The sequence below is a fragment of the Balaenoptera borealis genome (genome assembly GCF_965194805.1).
Source record: "Balaenoptera borealis genome assembly, chromosome: 2".
NCBI lineage: Eukaryota > Metazoa > Chordata > Mammalia > Artiodactyla > Balaenopteridae > Balaenoptera > Balaenoptera borealis.
The window spans coordinates 169,818,771-169,840,012 of NC_138867.1; the positions used below are offsets into that span (position 1 = coordinate 169,818,771).

A 21,242-nucleotide genomic window follows, 5' to 3' on the forward strand; every position below is an offset into this window, starting at 1 on the left:
ACGTAAGGGTTTTGGAACATCACAAGTTGGAGGTAAAGAGATGGTGAAAAGTAAAGAAAGCAATGATAAAATTTCAGAGGTCCACTATCTAAACATGTCGTGATTTGGTTTTTTTAATAATTGAGGTTCTCAATTCTGTATGACAATATCAGGGAAGAACATATGTTTTGGGGAAGCATCAATGCTATGATTCTGTGTAAATGATACATACCAAAGCTGGTGAATAAAGTAAATTTTGGAATTGTATAATAAAATTTTATCAGTAAACATGATATGAAAATAAAGTATGGCAAGTATAAAAAAAGAATAATTCTGATATGATATAAATTTTATAAAATATGATATAAATTTTATAAATTCATCATAAGAAAATCAAATAATCCTTAAAATGAATGATATTATAGAGATAGGTACTGAAATAACAAAAGTAAATATTTTAAATTAAATACAGATTCAGGTTGATTACAGCTATGAATACTGAAGCAAATTATACATGTTAATCTAAGATTCACTACTAATATTTTTAATAAAGAAGTTAGAACTACAGAGGTCACAGAATACTAAATACAGTAAAATCTCAATTTATAAAAGGAACATTGACTGATTCTTAAATCTAAAACCAAACAGGCTTGAAAGTGATTCTGAGCAAAATTATAGAATATGTTAAACAAACTAAAAAGATTCTGTATAACAACAGTATATTAAAAACTTTTTTTAAACATCTTTATTGGAGTATAATTGCTTTACAATGTTGGGTTAGTTTCTGCTGTATAACAAAGTGGCTCAGCTATATTTATACATATAGCACCATATCCCCTCCCTCTTGTGTCTCCCTCCCACTCTCCCTATCCAACCCCTCTAGGTGGTCACAAAGCACCGAGCTGATCTCCCTGTGCTATGCAGCTGCTTCCCACTAGCTGCCTATTTTACATTTGGTAGTGTATATATGTCCATGCCACTCTCTCACTTTGTGCCAGCTTACACTTCCCCTTCCCTGTGCCCTCATGTCCATTCTGTACATCTGTGTCTTTATTCCTGTCCTGCCCCTACATTCATCAGAACCATTTTTTTTTAGATTCCATACATATGTGTTAGCATACGGTATTTGTTTTTCTCTTTCAGACTTACTTCACTCTGTATGACAGATTCTAGGTCCATCCACCTCACTACAAATAACTCAATTTCGTTTCTTTTTATGGCTGAGTAATATTCCATTGTATATATGTGCCACATCTTCTTTAACCATTCGTCTATTGATGGACAATTAGGTTGCTTCCATGTCCTGGCTATTGTAAATACAGCTACAATGAACACTGTGGTACATGACTCTTTTTAACTTATGGTTTTCTCAGGGTGTATGTCCAGTAGTGGGATTGCTGGGTCGTATGGTAGTTCTATTTTTCGTTTTTTAAGGAACCTCCATACTGTTCTCCATAGTGGCTGTATCAATTTACATTCCCACCAACAGTGCAAGAGGGTTCCCTTTTCTCCACACCCTCTCCAGCATTTATTGTTTGTAGATTTTTTGATGATAGCCATTCTGACTGGTGTGAGATGATACCTCATTGTAGTTTTGATTTGCATTTCTCCAATGATTAGTGATGTTGAGCAACCTTTCATGTGTTTGTTGGCAATCTGTATATCTTCTTTGGAGAAATGTCTATTTAGGTCTTCTGCCCATTTTTGGATTGGATTTTTGTTTTTTTGATATTGAGCTGCATGAGCTGCTTGTAAATTTTGGAGATTAATCCTTTGTCAGTTTCTTCATTTGCAAAGATTTTCTCCCATTCTGCGGGTTGTCTTTTCTCCTTGTTTATGGTTTCCTTTGCTGTGCAAAAGCTCTTAAGCTTCATTAGGTCCCATTTGTTTATTTTTGTTTTTATTTCTATTTCTCTAGGTGGTGGATCCAAAAGGATCTTGTGATTTATGTCATAGAGTGTTCTGCCTATGTTTTCTTCTAAGAGTTTTATAGTGTCTGGCCTTACATTTAGGTCTTTATGGAGAGTTTTTATCATAAATGGGTGTTGAATTTTGTCAAAAGATTTTTCTGCATCTATTGAGATGATCATATGGTTTTTCTCCTTCAGTTTGTTAATATGGTTTACCACATTGATTGATTTGCATATATTGAAGAACCCTTGCATTCCTGGGATAAACCCCGCTTGATCATGGTGTATGATCCTTTTAATATGCTGTTGGACTCTGTTTGCTAGTATTTTGTTGAGGATTTTTGCATCTATGTTCATCAGTGATATTGGCCTGTAGTTTTCTTTTTTTGTGACGTCTTTGTCTGGTTTTGGTATCAGGGTGATGGTGGCCTCGTAGAATGAGTTTGGGATTGTTCTTCCCTCTGCTATATTTTGGAAGATTTTGAGAAGGATAGGTGTTAGCTCTTCTCAGAATGTTTGAAAGATTTCGCCTGTGAAGCCATCTGGTCTAGGGCTTTTGTACGTTGGGGGATTTATAATCACAGTTTCAATTTCAGTGCTTCTGATTGGTCTGTTTATATTTTCTATTTCTTCCTGTTTCAGTCTTGGAAGGTTGTGCTTGTCTAAGAATTTGTCCCTTACTGCCAGGTTGTCCATTTTATTGGCATAGGGTTGCTTGTAGTAGTCTCTCATGATCCTTTGTATTCCTGCAGTGTCAGTTGTTACTTCTCCTATTTTATTTCTAATTCTGTTGATTTGAGTCTTCTCCCTTTTTTTCCTTGATCTGTCTGGCTAATGGTTTATCAATTTTGTTTATCTTCTCAAAGAACCAGCTTTAATTTTATTGATCTTTGTTATTGTTTCCTTCATTTCTTTTTCATTTATTTCTGATCTGCTCTTTTTTTTTAAGATTGATTGATTGATTGATTGATTGATTGATTGATTTCTATGTTGGGTCTTCATTTCTGTGCTAGGGCTTTCTCTAGTTGTGCAAGCAGGGGCCACTCTTCATCGCGGTGCGCAGGCCTCTCACTATCGTGGCCTCTCTTGTTGAGGAGCACAGGCTCCAGATGCGCAGGCTCAGTAGCTGTGGCTCACGGGCCTAGTTGCTCCGCAGCATGTGGGATCTTCCCAGACCAGGACTCGAACCCATGTCCCCTGCATTAGCAGGCAGATTCTCAACCACTGCGCCACCAGGGAAGCCCCTGATCTGCTCTTTATGATTTCTTTCCCTCTGCTAACTTTGGGTTTTTTAATTCTTCTTTCTCAAATTGCTTTAGATGTAAGGTTAGGTTGTTTATTTGAGATTTTTCTTGTCTATTGAGGTAGGATTGTATTGCTATAAACTTCCCTCTTAGAAATGCTTTTTCTGCATCCCATAGGTTTTGGGTCATCGTGTTTTCATTGTCATTTATTTCTAGGTATTTTTTGATTTCTTCAGTGATCTCTTGGTTATTTAGTAGTGTGTTGTTTAGCCTCCATGTGCTTGTATTTTTTACAGTTTTTGTTTTCCTGTAATTGATATCTAGTCTCATAGCGTTGTGGTTGGAAAAGATACTTGATACAATTTCAATTTTCTTAAATTTACCAAGGCTTGATTTGTGACCCAAGATATCATCTATCCTACAGAATGTTCCATAAGCACTTGAGAAGAAAGTGTAATCTGTTGTTTTTGAATGGAATGTCCTTTAAATATCAATTAAGTCCATCTTGTCTAATGTGTCATTTAAAGCTTTTGTTTCCTTATTTATTTTCATTTTGGATGATATGTCCATTGGTGAGAGTGGGGTGTTAAAGTTCCCTACTATAATTGTGTTACTGTCACTTTCCCCTTCTATTGCTGTTAGCATTTACCTTATGTATTGAGATGCTCCTATGTTTTATGCATAAATATTTACAATTGTTATAGCTTCTTCTTAGAATGATCCCTTGATCATTATGTAGTGTCCTTCTTTGTCTCTTGTAATAGTGTTTATTTTAAAGTCTATTTTTTCTGATATGTGAATTGCTACTCCAGCTTTCTTTTGATTTCCATTTGCATGTATTATCTTTTTCCATCCCCTCACTTTCTGTCTGTATGTGTCCCTAGGTCTGAAGTGGGTCTCTTGTAAACAGCGTATATACGGTCTTGTTTTTCTATCCATTCAGCCAGTCTATGTCTTTTGGTTGGAGCATTTAATCCATTTACATTTAAGGTAATTATTAGTATATATGTTCCTACTACCATTTTCTTAATTGTTTTGGGTTTCTTTTTGTAAGTCTTTTCCTTCTCTTGTGTTTCCTGCTTAGAGAAGTTCCTTTAGCATTAGCTGTAAAGCTGGTTTAGTGGTGCTGAATTCTCTTCTCTTTTGCTTGTCTCTAAAGGTTTTAATTTCTCCATCATACCTAAATGAGATCCTTGCTGGGTAGAGTAATCTTGGTTGTAGGTTTTCCCCTTTCATCACTATAAATATGTCCTGCCACTCTCTTCTGGCTTGAAGAGTTTTTGCTGAAAGTTCAGCTGTTAACCTTATGGGGATTCCCTTGTATGTTATTTGTTGCTTTTCCCTTGCTGTTTTTAATATTTTTTCTTTGTATTTAATTTTTGATACTTTGATTAATATGTGTCCTGGCATGTTCTTGGATTTATCCTGTATGAGATTTTCTTCACTTCCTGGACTTGATTGACTATTTCCTTTCCCATATTAGGGAAGTTTTCAACTATAATCTCTTCAAATATTTTCTCAGTCCCTTTCTTTTTGTCTTCTTCTTCTGGGACCCCTATAATTTGAATGTTGGTGTGTTTAATGTTGTCCCAGAGAGTTCTGAGATGATCTTCAATTCTTTTCATTCTTTTTTCTTTATTCTGCTCTGTGGTAGTTATTTCCACTATTTTTTTCTTCCAGGTCACTTATCCATTCTTCTGCCTCAGTTATTCTGCTATTGATTCCTTCTAGAGAATTTTTAAATTTCATTTATTGTGTTGTTCATCATTGTCTGTTTGCTCTTTAGTTCTTCTAGGTCCTTGTTAAAGGTTTCTTGTATTTCCTCCATTCTATTTCCAAGATTTTGGATCATCTTTACTATCATTACTCTGAATTCTTTTTCAGGTAGACTGCCTATTTTCTCTTCATTTGTTTGGTCTGGTGGGTTTTTACCTTGCTCCTTCATCTGCTGCATATTTCTCTGTCCTCTCATTTTGTTTAACTTACTGTGTTTGGGGTCTCTTTTTCATAGGCTGCATGTTCATAGTTCCCATTGTTTTTGGTGTCTCCCTCAGTGAGTGAGGTTTGTTCAGTGTCTTGTGTAGGCTTCCTGGTGGAGGGGACTGATGCCTGTGTTCTGGTGGATGGGTTCTGGTGGGAAGGGTCGAGCCTGGTGGTGTGTTTTGGGGTGTCTGTGAACTTAGTATGATTTTAGGCAGCCTCTGTTCTAATGGGTGGGGTTGTGTTCCTGTCTTGCTAGTTGTTTGGCATGGGACATCCAGCACTGGAACTGGCTTTTCGGTGGAGCTGAGTCTCAGCATTGAGACAGACATCTCTGGGAGGCCTCTTGCCAATGGGGGCTGGGAGGTCTCTGGTGGTCCAATGTCCTGAACTCGGCTCTCCCACCTCAGAGGCTCAGGCCTGACACCAGGCCAGAGCACCAAGACCATGTCACCCACAAAGCTCAGAAGAAAAGGGAGAAAAAGAGAAAGAAAGAAAGTAATACAAATTATTTCAAAAATTATTAAATTAAAAAATAATTATAAAAAAGAAGAGAGCAACCAAACCAATAAGCAAATCCACCAATGATAAAAAGTGCTAACATTAAACTATGATAAACATAAGTCAAAAACAAATCTGTTGGGCTTCCCTGGTGGTGCAGTGGTTGAGAATCTGCCTGCCAATGCAGGGGACACGGGTTCGAGCCCTGGTCTGGGAAGATCCCACATGCCACGGAGCAACTGGGCCCGTGAGCCACAATTACTGAGCCTGCGCGTCTGGAGCCTGTGCTCCGCAACAAGAGAGGCCACGATGGTGAGAGGCCCGCGCACCGCGATGAAGAGTGGTCCCCACTTGCCGCAACTAGAGAAAGCCCTCGCACAGAAATGAAGACTCAACACAGTCATAAATAAATAAAAGAACGTGAATTTCTTTAAAAAAAAAAAAAAAAAAGCAAACTGGGCTATTCATTTCAGTAACAGTCAAGTGGTCTTAGTTTGCGTTCAATTTCCTATCAGTTTCTCAATCTATTTCATCTGAAGTCTTCACATTACCCACTATAAAAAATACCTATTTATAAAAAAAAAAAAAAAAACCATAAAAAAACCAAATCAGTCACAGACAGCAAACCCCAAGTCTACAGTTGCTCCTGAAGTCTACCACCTCAATTTTGGGACACTTTGTTGTCTATTCAGGTATTCCACAGATGCAGGGTACATCAAGTTGATTGTGGGGATTTAATCTGCTGCTCCTGAGGCTGCATGGAGAAATTTCCCTTTCTCTTCTTTGTTCACACAGCTCCCGGGATTCAGCTTTGGTTTTGGCCCCACCTCTATGTGTAGTTCACCCTCTGGCATCTGTTCCCTGCCCACACAGGAGGGGGCTAAAGCAGCCGCTGATTAGGGCACTCTTGCTCTATTAGGCTGTGGGGAGGGAGGAGTACGGTAGTCATAATTGGAATGTGGGGTAAGCCTGTGGTGGCAGAGGCCGCTGTGATGTTGCACCAGCCTGAGGTGCACCGTGTGTTCTCCTGGGGAGGTTGTCCCTGGATCTCAGGACCCTGGCAGTGGCGGGCTGCACAGGCTTCCGGGAGGGGAGGTGTGGATAGTGACCTGTGCTTGCACACAGGCTTCTTGGTGGCTGCAGCTGCAGCATTAGCATTTCATGCCTGTCCCTGGGGTCCAAGCTGATAACCACGGCTCATGCCCGTCTCTGGAGCTTGTTTAGGCAGTGCTCTGCCTTCTGTGGGCAGACAGGGAAGCAATCCCCTCTCCTCATGCACCCCAAAACAATGGTCTCTTGCCTCTTCAGCAGGTCCAGACTTATTCCTGGACTCCCTCCTGGCCAGCTGTGGCACACTAGCCCCCACAGGCTGTCTTCACGCAGCCAACCCCAGTCTTCTCCCTGAGATCTGAAGCCCGAGCCTCAGCTCCCAGCCCCCACACACCCCAGCTGGTGAGCAGATGAGCCTCTCAGGCTGGTGAGTGCTGGTCGGCACTGATCCTCTGTGCGGGAATCTCTCTGCTTTGCCCTCTGCACCCCTGCTGCTGTGCTCTCCTCCATGGCTCCAAAGTTTCCCCCCCGCCACCCCCCATCTCCACCAGTGAAGGGGCTCCCTAATGTGTGGAAATTTTCCTCCTTCACAGCTCCCTCCCAGAGGTGCAGGTCCCATCCCTATTCTTTGTCTCTGTTTTTTCTTTTTTCTTTTGCCCTACCCAGGTACGTGGGGAGTTCCTTGCCTTTTAGGAGGTCTGAGGTCTTCTGCCAACGTTCAGTAGATGTTCTGTAGGAGTTGTTCCACATGTAGGTGTATCTTTGATGTATTTGAGGGGAGGAAGGTCATCTCCACGTCTTACTCCTCCTCCATCTTGAAGGTCCCCCTCTGTTAATAACTTTTAATACCTCACTGTTCTTCACAAAAAAGTCAGGTTCAATGCACAGATTTCAAATATGAAATGCTATGTATATCCATATAATCACATATATTTATAAATATAATCGTATGTAATGACTTAATTAACCAAATATGTTTTTAAATTAGTACTGTTTTATAATCATAAACCGAAGGAATTATGTACCCTGAGTACAATTCAATTATAGTGTTAGAGACAACAATTTGGAGAACCAAGCATAAGTATGAAGGGCATGAAGAAATCAAACACTAGTTGGTGAAGTGGTTGCAGCTTTTGTGCTGAAAATGCTGAAGTATTTAAGAACAAGCATATTTATTCTAAGATTAAAATGTGGGAGGGGGCGCATCTCAGCGAGTCACGATGATGAGGGCCACCAGCCTGTGGTGAGCTAGTGGATTACCTGCTGCTCTCGCAGAGCCCCTTGCGCCTCCTGCAGACTCAGTGGCTGGCACCGGGCCCACGAGGAAGCATGGTGGCCAGAGCTCGTGAGGAAAGTAGAGGCAGCGACGCGGCCCGGGAGCAGCGCTGGGGGGAGGCCGCTCTGCAGGGCGAATGTGACAAGCCCCCACCCCCACCGCTCTCCTCCAGAGTGCGCGAGGAGCGCGGGCAACACCAGGGCCCCACCAGGCCACAGACCCTGCCCAACGGCCAGCACCCGGAGCAGGCCCGGCAGCGGAGCTGCACGATGGCACCATGCTGGTCACCCTGAAGACCCTCCAGCAGCAGACCTTCAAGATCGACATTGACTCAGACGAGACGGTAAGAGCACTGAAAGAGAAGATTGAATCTGAAAAGGGTAAAGATGCCTTTCCTGTAGCAGGTCAAAAATTAATTTATGCAGGCAAAATCCTCAAGGATGATACTGCTCTAAAAGAATATAAAATTGATGAGAAAAGCTTCGTGGTAGTTATGGTGACAGAACCCAAAGCAGTGACAACACCAGCACCAGCTACAACTCAGCAATCTAATTCTGCCACCACTACCACAGTTAGTTCTTCCACAGCACCAGCTGTGGCTCAGGCCTCAATCCCTGCCCCCACTTTGGCCCCCATTCCCACACCTGCATCTGTCACTCCAGCATCAACGACAGCGTCTTCTGAACCTGCACCTGCTAGTGCAACGAAACAAGAGAAACCTGCAGAAAAGCCAGCAGAAACACCAGTGGCTGCTAGCCCAACATCAACTGACAGTACATCAGGTGATTCTCCTTGGTCAAACCTTTTTGAAGATGCAACCATTGCACTTGTGGCAGGTCAATCTTATGAGAATACGGTAACTGAGATCATGTCAATGGACTATGGACGAGAGCAAGTAATTGTAGCCCTGCGAGCCAGTTTCAACAACCCTGACAGGGCAGTGGAGTATCTTTTAATGGGAATTCCTGGAGAGAGAGAAAGTCAGGCTGTGGTTGACCCCCCCCTCCAGCAGCGAGTACTGGGGTTCCTCAGTCTTCAGTGGCTGCAGCTGCAGCAGCTATGACAGCAACGACTACAGCAACAAGTTCTGGAGGACACCCTCTTGCATTTTTATGGAATCAGCCTCAGTTTCAACAGAGGAGACAAATTATTCAACAGAATCCTTCCCTGCTTCCAGCATCGCTACAACAGCTAGGTCGAGAAAATCCTCAGTTACTGCAGCAAATTAGCCAACATCAGGAGCATTTTATTCAGATGTTATATTGAACCAGTTCAAGAAGCTGGTGGTCAAGGAGGAGGGGGTGGAGGAGGCAGTGGAGGAATTGCAGAAGCTGGAAGTGGTCATATGAACTACATTCAAGTAACGCTTCAGGAAAAAGAAGGTATAGAAAGGTTAAAGGCATTAGGATTTCCTGAAGGACTTGTGATACAAGCATATTTTGCTTGTGAGAAGAATACGAACTTGGCTGCCAATTTTCTTCTACAGCAAAACTTTGATGAAGATTGAAAGGGATTTTTTTTTAAAATCTCACACTTCACACCAGTGCATTACGCTAACTTTGTTCACTGGTTTGTCTGGGATGACTTGGGCTCATGTCCACATACTTGGTATAAGGTAGTGGATTGTTGGGGGGTGGGGAGGGGGAGATCTAGGATACAGGGCAGGGATGAATACCGTGCCTGTCTGCTTCAATTAGCAGATGCCGCAAATCCACACGGCATGTAAAATATTTTACAACCAAAAGTCAGCTTTTGCAGGTCTTTATTTCTTCTATAAAACAATAGGTAACTTTCCCTAGGTTTCACTCTTTTTAGTGTACTAGATCCAGAAATTTAGTGTAATGCCCTGCTTTATATTTTGTGACTTAACATTGGTTTCAAAAAGAATCTTTGCTACCTAGAATCTACAGTCCCTATTTTATGGTAACACTGGATAATGACTTTGTGAAATTGAAAAACAAATTGGAGCAACTGTAAACAGAAATGCCAAATTATTGATGGTTATTGTTGCTGCTTCCAATAAGTATAAAATTAATGTGTAAGAAAGCCCATTCTTTCATGATAAATACTTGGGATTGAGGGGGGAGAAGGGGACTCTTTTCTTAAAATGAAAATAATTACTGCTATTTTAAATTTCTTTATCATTGAATGTGAGACTCTTCTAACATGAGTTGAGAAGCTGCACAAGTATAGGCAGAGTTATTTTCCTGTTTACATTTTTTTGGTTTGTTTTGGGGGGGAAATTGGTAGGTGTCTAATTAGTGTTTACGTCATTGTTATATTGCAGTAAAAAGTTTTAAAACCACAGTTGCATGTTTGCTTTTGATGTATCCCTTTGTGGAATTAGCACTTTGGGGCCAGTGGAGAAATACAGCATTCACTATCCCTGTCTTCCCCTTCCCTCAGCAGAAATGTGTTTGTCAGCAAGTCGTGAATTCCAACTGCTGCCTTTTTAAAAACCCACAAAATGCTGGTTCAGTTCAAAATTAATGCAAATGTCTCAAAACTGGGTTTCTGATATTTGTAAATGTTCTTCCTTATTAGATAAGAATGTATGACCATTAAAGTCATTAGGATTATTTGCTTTCGAAAAGAGAAGGTGGATAGAACTGTCATCTAGCATCTTTTATTGCATTGGACAGACTGGAGAAACCTTTTGGAAGGGTTGGGAGATGCGACTGGAAAAGTTCTTTGGAAAATATACAATCAAGATATCTCATGGCATATTAAAATAAAAATCTTAAAAAGACGTGAAATATGCCATCACTATGCTAAAGGTCAGCTAAATTAATATCCTAAGTAGACTTCTTATTTGAAATCAGGGCATTGATTGGAAAAAAATATGAGCACCAGAATTTAAATATCTGAGAAAATTTCTGATGACTGAAACTAACCTGAATTCCAAACTCCAACAAGTAAGACTATTGTGTCACATGAGGTGCTCCCTCTGGCCTTGGATACTTGGGACTCTTCCTTCTTTGATTGAAAACCCTGAGGAAAGTTATCTTGCAAAGGAAAGCCAGCCAGTATCCCTCACCAAGAACACATCATTATATTCAGACTGAAAATAGAAATCAGATCCAAGCATGCCCTTAACTTTCAGTAAATTATAACAGAAAGAGAATACTGTCTTTTTTATTTTTTTTTTAAATATTTATTCACTACTTGCTAAAATCAAACAAACAAAAGTGTGAATTTAGCAACACGTTGTTGTTAATGAATTGATTCTGTGAGTCCTGGATTATGAAAGAAAGCACACATATGTATGGAACTGAAGGAATGTCTAGATATTGATGCACTTACCAGAAGGTCTGGACTCAATAATGCAACTCACAGAGTTGAGAGAAATTCTAATTATTAACTAGAGTCGCTGCCTAGGAACTGATCTCAGTAATGGCCTGTATAAAGCAGCATTGTAATTTTAGGTTGTAATTGTCTCCTATTACTGCTGTAACACATTACCATAAACCAATGGCTTAAACAATGCAAGTTTATTTTCTTATAGTTTTGGCTATCAGAACTCTGAAATGAGTCTCACAGGGCCAAAATCAAGATGTTGACATGGTTGCATTCCTTTCTGGAGGCTCTAGGGGAGACTCCATTTCTTTGCCTTTTTCAGTTTCTGGAGGCTGCCCCCATTCCTTGGGTCATCGCCCCCTCCAATGCTTCAAACCAGCAATGGCTGTTTGAAGTTTTCTAATGCTGCATCACTCTGACACTGTCACTTCTGCTTCTATCTTCTACATTTTAAGAACCTTCCTGTTTTAACTGTGTTCACCTGGATAATGCAGGATATTCTCCCCACCTCAAGACTTTTAATCATGTATGCAAAGTCCCTTTTGACATTTAAAAAAATAGTCAAACTTGGATTTCTTTGGGCGACTTTATTTTACCTACCACACATATATTCCTTGTCATAAAGGAAAAAAAGGAAAATATCTAAAGATTTAGGAATGTAAGTATATTTAAGTGAATGTATTAATATAACCTTCTCATCATTGCCCCAACATCCCAGAAAATGGCAAAGAAAATCTTCCTTTCCCCAAGTCCATTAGATAACATATTGGTAAGTATCACATTGTTTTCTAAATTGCAAATTTTGCTTGCTGTTTGTTTTTTGGTAAATCTTGTGGCCCTATTATTATTCGTACACCATTAACAGACTACCATGTCTTTCCTGCAATTCAAACCAATAATTATGACCAAACTGCAACTGTTGGTACCAGGAATGGCTGAAGCAACAAACTCCCAAGGGTATGAGAATCTGGGCTTAGTTACATCACCTGGTTTGGTTTAGAGGCAAACCGGATCCCATCAGTATTAAAAAATGAGACACAAGTGGTCCACAGTACACTTGAGTGGAAAAGCCCAGCCTAGATGACTGCTCCAACAGACCTTTTGGGAAAGAATAAGGAATATAAAGACTAACTCATGGTATGATTGCTTCTGGAGCACATAAACAGAGAACGTGATACAATCAAGACTTTAAATTTGTGGTTCAAGAGCTGATCAAAGGACCAAGGAAATGGTCCTGAAAGAATCTTCTTTATACCTTAGCCCACTAATTGGGGAATAGAATTTTCCCCCTGTGTCTATTGTTATAGTGTGTTGAAGGGGTCCATAAACCCCTTGACTTGAAAATGTGGGTGAAAGCAGATATGTTGACAAACTTGCAGCATCATTATATAGATTCTCCTTACCAGCTCTGGTGGCATGGTCCAAATGGAAGGTAAACAAATTAACTAACAGCAATATAATTTCCCTAAGGAAATCAGGAAATTATTGACTTGAATATCAAAAAGATGCAGAGGTAGTAATTTTGATCACGTTTTCATTTAATTTCCCTTTTCGGCCTTAGTAAAGGATGGCCATGTCTTGGACATTTTCACAAATTTTAATTAGATGGCAACTTCAATTGTATTTACTGTTGCAGTTGAGGTCTGTTAACTTTACTAAAGCAGTACATTGGCAGCTATCTAGATGCATTTGCTTCCACAGGGAGGAAAACCAGTGCTGCTTCATTGGTGTATTTCAGGGCTATATCAATTTCTGTCTCTCTGTCAAAATCTGCTTTGCAGGTACATTGATCATTTCATGTATCCACAGGACATAATAATGGTCTATTACATGGAGGACATAAGGCTGATAGGTCCTGGTGAACATAAAGGAGCAGGTACCCAAGGCTACTTTAAACACATAGGTTGCCAAAGGAAAATGAAGGAACCTGCACCTCAGTGAAGTTTTGGGGGGTTTAGTAGCCTGAACTATTTCAGGATAATCCCATCTGAATCAATTTGCATTCCCTCTTCCTGTAAATAAAAGTAGCACAATATTTGTTGAGCTTCTTAGAATTTGAGTAAGCCATATACCAGTTGGAGTTGGGCCCAAAGAGAGAGTCTCCTGTGATAACGGATTAATAAAATACAAAATTTGATGTCATAAAAATATTAATGAAATAAAGGAACTCTAGTAACACATGATCTCTCGCTCGTGCACGTGCGCGCATGCGCACGCACACACGTGCACACACACACACACACACACACACACACACACAGAAGCAATGTTAGGAAGAGCAAGAGGACATCACTATAGATCCTGCAAACACTAAATACATACAAGGATATGATTAACAATTTTAAACTTAGGACTTTGGAATTTTAATAGAAAAGGAAAAGTTTGATGAAAAATATAACATGCAAATCTGACAAGATGAAACAGAAAATGTGAATAGTCTATAACTACAAAAGCATTTGAATCTATATGAAAAAAAAAGTTCTTCACAATAAATATCTCCCCTAGATACTTTTCCCCAGAAAATTCTACCAAAGATTAGAAGAAGAAATAAAATCAATCATACACAAACTCCTCAAGAAAGTAGAAATATTCCAAATCTGGATCATTAAGAGGCACCAGCATTTTAGATGTACTGAAGGAAGGGCAGTATCAGAGAGTAGAGAGGTGGCCAGCAATTGAGGATCCTAAGAGTAGAGTGTGGTGCCAAACAAATAGAGGAAAGAAGAATTTCAGGAGGGAGATTTTGAGCAACATTTGTAAGTGCTAGAGATACGGTGATTGAGATTAAGATTGAAAATTGTCCTTTAGAGTCTGTAGTTACATCTGGGTGTTCAACTTTTTTGAACATGACCCATAGTTAGAAATATATTTTATACCCTTGTTTAGTACAACCATATACGTATGCATAAAAAAAATTGTCTCATATAACAATTTTATGTGCAATGCACTATGATGCTCTTTAAGCATGTTATTCTAGTTATGGCTATGATGAAGTTTGGTAAAATACATTATTTCATAGTCCATTGAATACACTCAGTGGAGTGGTAGTACCAGAAGTAAGCTACTATGAGCTTAGAGGTGATTGGGAAATGCAAAGTTCCAAATACTGAGGCCATGTAATTCTTTCAAGAAGCTTGACTGCAAGATGAGAAGACAGTTGAAGCAATAGTAATAAGAAAATGTGAGTTTCCTTCATAATTGTCCATTTTGAGTAATTACATGATTATTACACCTAGATACTATGTCAAACAGAGTAAATGCTTAAGCAAAAAAAAAAAAAAAAAACTTAAACCAGATAATATTCAAAATGGCCCTATTTTAAAACACCAATATATAAATTAAAATTGGCAGAGCTTGGTTAATTGCTTCCCCTAGAAGTCTATAAAGTATTGCTAGAAATAAATTATGTGCAAATACTACTGTAATACAAAGAATAATGAGATCAGTTTTGTGAGACAAAACAAGTGAAGGACTAACACATTCCTATAAGTCCTATACAGATTCCAAGCAGAATTTCCTCCAACTATAACATAGTATCAGAACATCAGCTAATTTGTATGTTTAAACTTACATCCCTAGTATGAAAAATATTACAAAGCAATGAGTTACTTTTCTTACCTTGACCTTGATTTTCTATCTCAGATGTAGTCATTTTCTGCCTACAAAGGGGAAAGATAATAATATGAGACACTCCAGTTCTCTGAAGCTAAAGTTGCATTTGAAAGAAATATTTCATTGCCCTTAACCTAAGATCATTGTTAAATTTACAATTCCAAGGTTAAGTAATATTAAAAGCCTGCTTATTCTAGCCCTTTCAGAAAGACCATGAAATAAAGTTAACACTGTATAGTGTTATATACAATTGAAATAGGCTAAGAGAGTAGAACTTAAATGCTCTCACATTTAAAAAACATAAATATGTGAGGTGATGGATGTGTTAATTATCTCAGGGGGCAATCCTTTCAAAATATATACATATATCAAATCATAATGTACCCTTTAATTGTCTTAAAATTTTATTTGTTAATTATACTTCAATAAAGCTGAAAAAAGAAAAACGACAGAAATCTAAGAAAAGAATGAAAAGTGGAGAACAAATTCCACAAATGCCAACAAAATATTTTATGAATTTATTGAATTTAGGAATTACTAAATTATTAGACCATGTATATTGTATATTATCACATATATGGAGAACATATGTGCAATATAGTGAAATTGGGAATGATTCAAAGGAAAATATTGAAATTCAATTTATTTGTCTGCCATTCTTGATGAGTGAGTACATCTTTAAAGATAAATGAGAAGTCTTAGAAATTCTAACTACAAACTTGCAGTTACAGACATTAATAAGTGTGGGCTAGTGAAGAGAGAAATAAAGATTATCTCTACAGGGACACAATTCCACACCACACAATAGGGAAGAGACAGAGAGGGGATGGAGTTGCCAACACAACATTTTTTTTTCCATTTCCCAGGCTCCTAAAATTGAGGGAAGATATGGAGGTGACAAAGGACACAACCTGTAATGACCTTCCCACCTCAAAGAGGGTAACACATACAGAATGTAGATGTGCCCAGGGCAGAGGGAAGAGAATATTTGGTGAGGAGGCAGTCTGAGACAACATACTAAAATCAAAGCCTGAATCTTAGGTTATTTCTCCTCTGCACCCTCCCCAAACCAATGCACAAATGTACACACACACTACTTTATCTCACAGATGACCTGCTTGCACAGCAAGGTACTATGCACAAAGTTGCAAGCATGGACTGTATAGCAAAAAATAATACAAAAATAGCAGAAACTATGTATTAAAGGCAGATAGAGAGTAATTATCTGTTAATAACTTTGTTAATAATAATAATACATGGAGAGGGAAAGTGGGTTAGCATAAATCAGGAAAACAATTGAAAGAAATGACAAAATTTTTAGAGAAAGTAAAACAGTATTAAAAGCCTGGAAAAGTGAAATAAATTCTAACAACAAAGCAGTAGCATGAAAAGCACACTTGAAATGAAAATTAAAGGGTAGAAAATGAGGAGGTAGAGTGGTTAGAGAAAGAATGATAATTATGAAAAAAATAAAGCCTAATATACACATATTTGTTATTCCTGGACATGAGAACCAAACAAATAAAAGTATCCAAAGATATTTTTTAAAAACTCCTGAAATAAAGACCTGAAAACTATTTTACAGGGGGAAAATAACACAAATCATATGGAACATTGAAATGTAATAGCTTTTAAACTTCACGAATAAATAATCAATGGACAAAGGATTAACCTCCAAAATATACAAAGAGCTCATGCAGCTCAATATCAAAAAAACAAACAACCCAATAAAAAAAATGGGCAGAGACCTAAATAGACATTTCTCCAAAGAAGACATACACATGGTCAAGAAGCACATGAAGAGCTGCTCAACATCACTAATTATTAGAGAAATGCAAATCAAAACTACAATGAGGTATCACCTCACACTGGTTAGAATGGCCATCATCAAAAAATCTACAAACAATAAATGCTGAAGAGGGTGTGGAGAAAAGGGTACCCTCTTGCACTGTTGGTGGGAATGTAAATTGATACAGCCACTATGGAGAACAGTATGGAGGTCCTTTAAAAAACTGAAAATAGAACTACCATATGACCCAGCAATTCCACTACTGGACATATACCCAGAGAAAACCATAATTCAGAAAGACACATGCACCCCAATATTCATTGCAGCACTATTTACAATAACCAGGTCATGGAAGCAACCTAAATGTCCATCGACAGATGAATGGATAGAGGAGATGTGGTACATATATACAGTGGAATATTATTCAGCCATAAAAAGGAACAAAATTGGGTCATTTGTAGAGACATGGCTGGACCTAGAGACTGTCATACAGAGTGAAGTAAGTCAGAAAGAGAAAAACAAATATCATATATTAACGCATATATGAGGAATCTAGAAAAATGGTACAGATAAATTGGTTTGCAAGGCAGAAATAGAGATACAGATGTAGAGAACAAGAGTATGGACACCAATGGGGAAGGAGGGGTGGGATGAATTGGGAGATTGGGATTGACATATATACAGTAATATGTATATAATATATAACTAATGAGAACCTGCTGTATAGCACAGGGAACTCTACTTCACTTTGCTGAACAGTGGTTAAACCTTGACAAGCACGTGGTCTACAGAGGGAGATGGACTGTAAAAAGCTAAACTAACAAATATAAAGTTACAAGTTAAGAGAAAGGCATGGCAAATATAAGTAGGGGGCAGTATAGGAAATCGACAAGATATGGAAACAACATTCGTACATAGTCTAGTCAGGGAGATCTTTCTGAGAAATCATAAGAGCCAGTATCTCCAGAAAAGACGTTATCAGTCACAAGCAAGGAAAACAAAAACCATGTGCACTAGCAGAGCAACATTTACTAGGACCCTGGGGTGAAGATGCTTGGTGGCTTGAAGAATATGACTTCCTGGAAGATAATAGGTGAATATGCAGGGTGAGGAATGAGACTGGAGAGGTACACAGGGGTTAGTCCTTATTGAATTTTAGTCCCTGGTGAAGAGTTTGGATTTTATTCTGGGTGTAATAGAGAACTATTGAAGGGTCTTAAGGGAAAGGCATGATTAGATTTATATTTCTGAAAGATTATTCTGGCTAAGTATGAGGAATAGGTTGGAAGTGTGGTCATTCCAAATAGACAACCAAAACCAAACGTCCTTTATTTCAGCTATACATTCATGCATTTACCTTATATAACGATTAAGAAACAAAATATGTGCACATGTTTAGATAGAGTCTCCATCTAACATTCTGCCAAGTCTTAGAGGCAATCACCAAAGAATTCTATCATGTGGCTCTAAGAGGTCTAAGATAAGGGGTTAGCTCTCATGGGACAGAGATTCTGGAAGTAAATCTCTGGGGGAAAATATGATCTGATAGGCTGTTTTCTTACCGTTTCCTTTTCACATCTGGGCTTACATTCCCAAGCTGCTTTTGATTCTCTTTCAGGCAACTAGATGAAAACACAAAGAAAAAAGAGATTGTTACCTCCCTCCAAATGTTTTCGTCTACTTTTTTAGGTTTCCTTACCATTGAAAACAAACCTGCCTTTCCTTTTTGTCAAACTTCTCTTTCCTTTGAAACTGGCAGTCATAGATACAGAATGCAATTTGGAAGTTGACAACAGAGGCCAGGCTTACGATGGGAGAAAAATGTCTACAGTCTGATCTTTGATTCTCTCAGTCTCATTTTTAATTATCAGGAAAGTTCCAGGGCTGTGATTGATCATGATCAGGCATGCAAATTTCCTGAGTCTCCAGAAGAAACAGGAGAGGCCAAGAAAGTAGAAAGACCCTAACAATGGGAAGGTGCAGCCTCTCCAGCGAGGCCAGGTTACATCCTCAGATTATGAGCGTCCTGTGGAGCACTAGGACTATTGACTCTGGCCATTTGGGCCAGAGCAAGATTCTCCAGACCCTTCTGTTTTGCCATCCATGTACATAAAGGGCAATGTAATCTTTGCCTACTTTCAGATAATTTTATGTTGTTCATATCACTCTTAGGCTTTTCTCATCAGTTAAAATCATTCTTATGAGAATCAAGCAAACACCGAATGATGAAGTTGCAACAAGAGAAACCAGTGACTTGCATGATTACACAGTGGTTATGCAATAGATAGCCATAGACCCAATCCTGTGATTCAGTTAATCAAATTTTTCACTACACAAGTTGTACAAACATAGCATTTCTTGGAATAGTCTTTTTCCACTATTATCAAATCCTCAATGCTGGTCTATTCTCTTGGTTCTATATAGGGGTTCATGTAAAATATCTCAGACTATGAGCCTCACACTTGCTTACTGGCATTATTGAGAGAAGTCATTTCCTCAGTATTGGTGTTTAAAGTTCAAGAAACATTGTTTGGATATTGATGTACAGGACAACTAAGCAAAGACTAGAATTTGTTAAATACAAAGTACATCAGATTTGCAGAGGAAGGGAATCTTTTCTTTTACAGAATATGTTCCAATATAGAGATTTCTGGATAATATTCAAAAATGGTCAAATTTGGTTGTAACATTTACTTAATAGTATATATTGTAACTCAGGCAAAATTTGATTTCAGTGTCCCCTGTCTTCTGTTCTTTTTCTGTTTCCCTAGAGTCCAGTTTTCTCATGATTTCATTTTCTTAAACTGGTCAATGAAGAAAGAATCTGCTAAAATAATTCTCCTTGAGGTTATTAACAATTCATTAATTTACGCTTCTAAGGGATGTTTGTATTTTAAAGTTTAAAAAAACAGAGGCATAAAGTTCCTAACTTGGTAGGAACTTAATTGGAATTCCATGTCATTAATATTACTCAACATAAATGGGCATTGAATTCTGTAATACATAAAGTAAAATATTTTGTTTTAATCAAGCAGAATTCAGATAACATCAGGCATTGGTGATATACAAAGATTTTTGACTGAATTAATAAATTATCAATATTCTATCATTTGAAAAGCAGATACTAAGTTAAGCTTAAAAATGTATGTTGGCCAAAGTACTGAGATAATGGTTGATTTTTCCATATTTTCTGGGCTTTTTCCCTTTCTATTTATTTTTTTTTATGTCCCAAATGTTTGACATTAACTTCTTAAGACATCGTAGCTCCACAAAAGAAATCTAAATAAATACCAAAATTCAATAATTTGTACAGTATTTCTCCATCCTACTGGGATTTTTCCTTTTCCATAGATTCTTACTTCTTTTCCATTTAGGGGAGACTCTTCAAAATTTATTTTAGGGTAGGTTTGGAATTGATGAATTCTTTTCGTTTTTGCTAGTCTGAGAAGATCTTTATCTCACCTTCTATTCTGATTGATAATCTAGCTGGGTAGAGTGCTGCCAATATCTTTGATGAATATAGATGCAAAAATTCTCAACAAAATATTGGCAAACCAAATCCAACAATATGTAAAAAGGATCATATACTGTGATCAAGTTGGATTTATTCAAGGGACATGAGGATGCTTCAACATTTGCAAATCAATCAATGTGATATTCCACATTAACAAAAGGAAGGATAAAAACCACATGATCATCTCAATAGATGAAGAAAATGCATTTTACAAAATTTAACATCCATTCATGATAAAAAATTTTATCAAAGTGTGTATAGAGGGAACATATCTGAACATAACAAAGGCCATTTATGAGAAACCCACAGATAACATCATACTCAGTGGTGAAAAGATGAAAGCCTTTTCTCTAAATTTAGGAACAAGACAAGGATGTTCATTCTTGCCACTTCTATTTAACACAGTATTGGAAGTTCTAGCCAAAGCAATCAGATAAGAAAAAGAAATAAAATGCATCTAGATTGGAAAGGAAGAAATAAAACGGTTCCTATTTACAATATTTTATATAGAAAACCCTAATGTCTCCACCAAGAACTATTAAAATAAATAAATTCATCAAAATTGCAGGATACAAGATTAATATTCAGAAATCTATTGTATTTCTATACACTACTATCTTTTCTCAGAAAGAGAAAGTTTTAAAAAACTGTCTTGTTTAAAATTACATCAGAAAGAATAAGATATCTTGGAATAAATTTAACCAGGAGGGTGAAAGATCTGTACTATGAAAATTATACAACATTGATGAAGGAAATTGAAGATGATACCAAGAAATGGAAAGAAATCATGTGCTTTTGGATTGGAAGAATTAATATTGTTAAAATGACCATACTACTCAAAGCAGTCTACAGATTTAATGCAATCTCTATCAACATACCCATGACATTTTTCACAAAACTAGAACAAATAATCCTAAAATTCATATGGAACCACAAAAGACACAGAATTTCCAAAACAATCTTGAGAAAAAAGAACAAAGCTGGAGGTATCATCCTCCCAGACTTCAGATTCTACTACTTACCTACAGTAATCAAAACCGTATGGTACTGGCACAAAAGCAGGCACATAGGTCAATGGAACAGAAAAGAG

The 21,242-nt window shown here is 38.0% G+C and overlaps 2 protein-coding genes and 1 pseudogene across 3 annotated transcripts in view; 1 reads left to right on the plus strand and 2 right to left on the minus strand.

Annotated features, from left to right (window-relative positions):
• Nucleotides 1-17,452, minus strand: part of GCSAML (germinal center associated signaling and motility like) — a 29,043-nt gene extending 11,591 nt beyond the window's left edge. Inside the window, exon 1 of the mRNA XM_082379588.1 lies at nucleotides 14,847-17,452. Within this exon, the coding sequence (XP_082235714.1) occupies nucleotides 14,847-14,889 (43 nt within the window). The 5' untranslated portion in view covers nucleotides 14,890-17,452. The remainder of the gene's footprint in view (nucleotides 1-14,846) is intronic.
• LOC309622975 (UV excision repair protein RAD23 homolog B pseudogene) lies at nucleotides 8,052-11,085 on the plus strand (annotated as a pseudogene). The gene has a single exon. The product of its transcript is annotated as a UV excision repair protein RAD23 homolog B pseudogene (transcript).
• NLRP3 (NLR family pyrin domain containing 3) overlaps nucleotides 17,451-21,242 on the minus strand; it is a 133,799-nt gene continuing 130,007 nt past the window's right edge. The window contains exon 8 of the mRNA XM_082379299.1: nucleotides 17,451-18,260. Coding sequence (XP_082235425.1) covers nucleotides 18,197-18,260 — 64 coding nt within the window. The 3' untranslated portion in view covers nucleotides 17,451-18,196. The remainder of the gene's footprint in view (nucleotides 18,261-21,242) is intronic.